Genomic DNA, 2,323 nt, shown 5'->3' with positions numbered 1-2,323 from the left:
ATCTTTACTGATTTTGGCCAACTCATTCTAGCAATCTACACAAAAAATGTCCTATAACTAATGAGCAAATTTAGTATGCTTGCAGAATACAGTATTGATACATACAAACCAACTGTACCTTTATATCCTAGAAACAAACACTTGGAAAATTAGGGAAAAGAGGAACTTGTTACATGGTTAAAAACATAATAATAACGATAAGATTAAAATTAAGACTTGGACTTCCTCTGGAAGGATTACTGCAAGGCTGAGCCAAAGTTCAGCAGGCTGAGAAAGCGGAGAATCTGGACAAGTGTGCCGTGATCTATTTCGAGGACAAAGGATGCTCCCGCTTTTGGTTACTTTTTGCGACGCTGCAGCTGGATCCTGGAGCCCTGCACATGCTAGATGAATGTCCTCCTGCACAGCCACACGCCCACCCACACATATCCCTGCTAAGATCACAAGGCTCCACTAAAATAAAACAGTGGCAGGTGAGAAAGCACAGAGCACAAGGGCAGAAAGTGTGAAAACACAGGATGTGCGTGGTATCACACTCAAGGTGTGACAGGTGAGACTGGAAATAATGGCACAGTAGTCTGAAGAGCTGCGTGCCAGCCCGTCACGGACACGACAGGCACATCCGCAGGGCCGAGGGCCTCCACGCGCGTGGGTCCAGCTGTTCAGAGCCATCTGCCTGGGCGCCCACTGCCTCCTCCTGGGGCTGGCACAACTGCTGATCAGACTGCGAACCCACCCTCAGAGGCCAGCTCCGGGAACAGGAATGTGGGTCTTGCTCAAAGCCGCAACCCCGGGGTGGGGCCCAGAGCGGCAGCCTCGGTCTGCTGGTGCCCACCGCCTGGAACCCTGCGGGCGCTGGAGCCTCTGCGCGTGGGGGCAGGAGCAGCATCCACTGGGACAAGCCTCCTCAGAGCAGCCATACGCACCACATGCACGCCTGCTTTTCACTGAGCAACCCAGTCTGTGTTGTGTGAAACACCTTTTCTTTTACAGAGGAACAAGAGAGAAGCCCCAAGACGCCTTTAAAGATAAAGGAACTATTAAAAGAGGGACCCAGCCTCCCAGCAATACCTAAACCTTGTTTGGCAGGAGAAATAGGAGATGGTCCTCTGAGAGATGAGTCACCTGGCACTGGGCTGAGGCTTTCTGAGGAGGTGATGGCTCCAAGCAACCTGCAGGGCCTACATGTTGGGGACCAGCCTGTTGGGAACAGGAGAAGAAGGAAGGGGTGGGGGACTGAAGCGCCAGCTAAGCCCACCACAAGGAGCTGTGAGCAGGAGCTGGGCCTGGCACGCAGTAGTTCCCCTCCCTCCATCTGCACTGTGGTCTCCAAGCTCCCAGGCTGTTCCACCAAGCCCTCCTGCCCTTGCTCCAGGGCCCTCTACAAAGCAGAGCCTTGAGGAGCGGTCAGACACAACCCACACCTGTGCCAGGCATAAGACCACTGTGCACCACAGGGTGGTGAAGTGTTCCATTTTTTTGTTTATTCAGTAGAACATCAAGACAAATACACTTTAAATGGTACATATTTTTATGTACAAGAATGACCTATTTTCTAAAAAGTCTGAAAATCAAAAAAATAGTCTTCTTTAATTTTGTGAAACCCTGGGTGATCCACAAAGGTTCAGCCAAACCTCTGATGAGTTTTGTTCAACACAGTCAAGTTAAGCATTTAGACCTGGCATGGGCGAGGCTGCAGGAAGCACGGAGGAACGGAAGAGGACGCTCCCAGTGCCAGCACCAGTCCTGGCCCCAGGCCACCCTCAGGACCCTGGCATCACTTCCGGAAGCGCTTGAAGAGCGGGTGCACGTGCTTGGTGGAAGGCTTGCTCCTGGATGAGTGGTACTCCATGTACACGGTGTCATCTGCCCCGGACATGGAGCTCATGGTGCCAAAGCGCCGGGATGCCTACAGAGGAGGGGACAGCGCGGCTCTCAGTCAGTCTCAAGGGGGAAAGACTACATTTATAAAATATATAACAAAACTCAATGCAGTTGTTATTTTTAAGCAACATTTACTAACACTACAGACGAGGCATTATTCTACACATTTTAGATGTATTGCCTCATCTAACCCTTACAAGCACTGTAATCTTCACCCTACACAAGAGGAGACCAAGGCACAAAGAGATGCAAACAGCCAAGCCCGCACAGCTCCTGGGAAACAGGACTTGAACACAGGCAGTCTGGCTTGAGACGCAGGGTCCTCTATCTATCTATCTATCCATCCATCCATCCATCCATCCATCCATCCATCCATCATCCATCCATCCATCATCCATCCATCCATCCACCCATCCATCCATCCATCCATCCATCCATC

General features: G+C 51.0%; 1 protein-coding gene across 1 annotated transcript in view; it reads right to left on the bottom strand.

Moving 5' to 3' along the window:
- Positions 1-1,510: 1,510 nt before the first annotated feature.
- The window catches only part of Ercc3 (ERCC excision repair 3, TFIIH core complex helicase subunit), a 26,202-nt gene continuing 25,389 nt past the window's right edge, over positions 1,511-2,323 (bottom strand). The window contains exon 15 of the mRNA XM_004626323.2: positions 1,511-1,909. Within this exon, the coding sequence (XP_004626380.1) occupies positions 1,778-1,909 (132 nt within the window). The 3' untranslated portion in view covers positions 1,511-1,777. The remainder of the gene's footprint in view (positions 1,910-2,323) is intronic.

Source organism: Octodon degus, unplaced genomic scaffold, assembly GCF_000260255.1.
Source record: "Octodon degus isolate 3935 unplaced genomic scaffold, OctDeg1.0 scaffold00014, whole genome shotgun sequence".
NCBI classification, from domain to species: Eukaryota; Metazoa; Chordata; class Mammalia; order Rodentia; family Octodontidae; genus Octodon; species Octodon degus.
The sequence above is the reverse complement of the archived record's forward strand: the minus strand, read 5'-3'. Positions and strand labels throughout refer to the sequence as shown.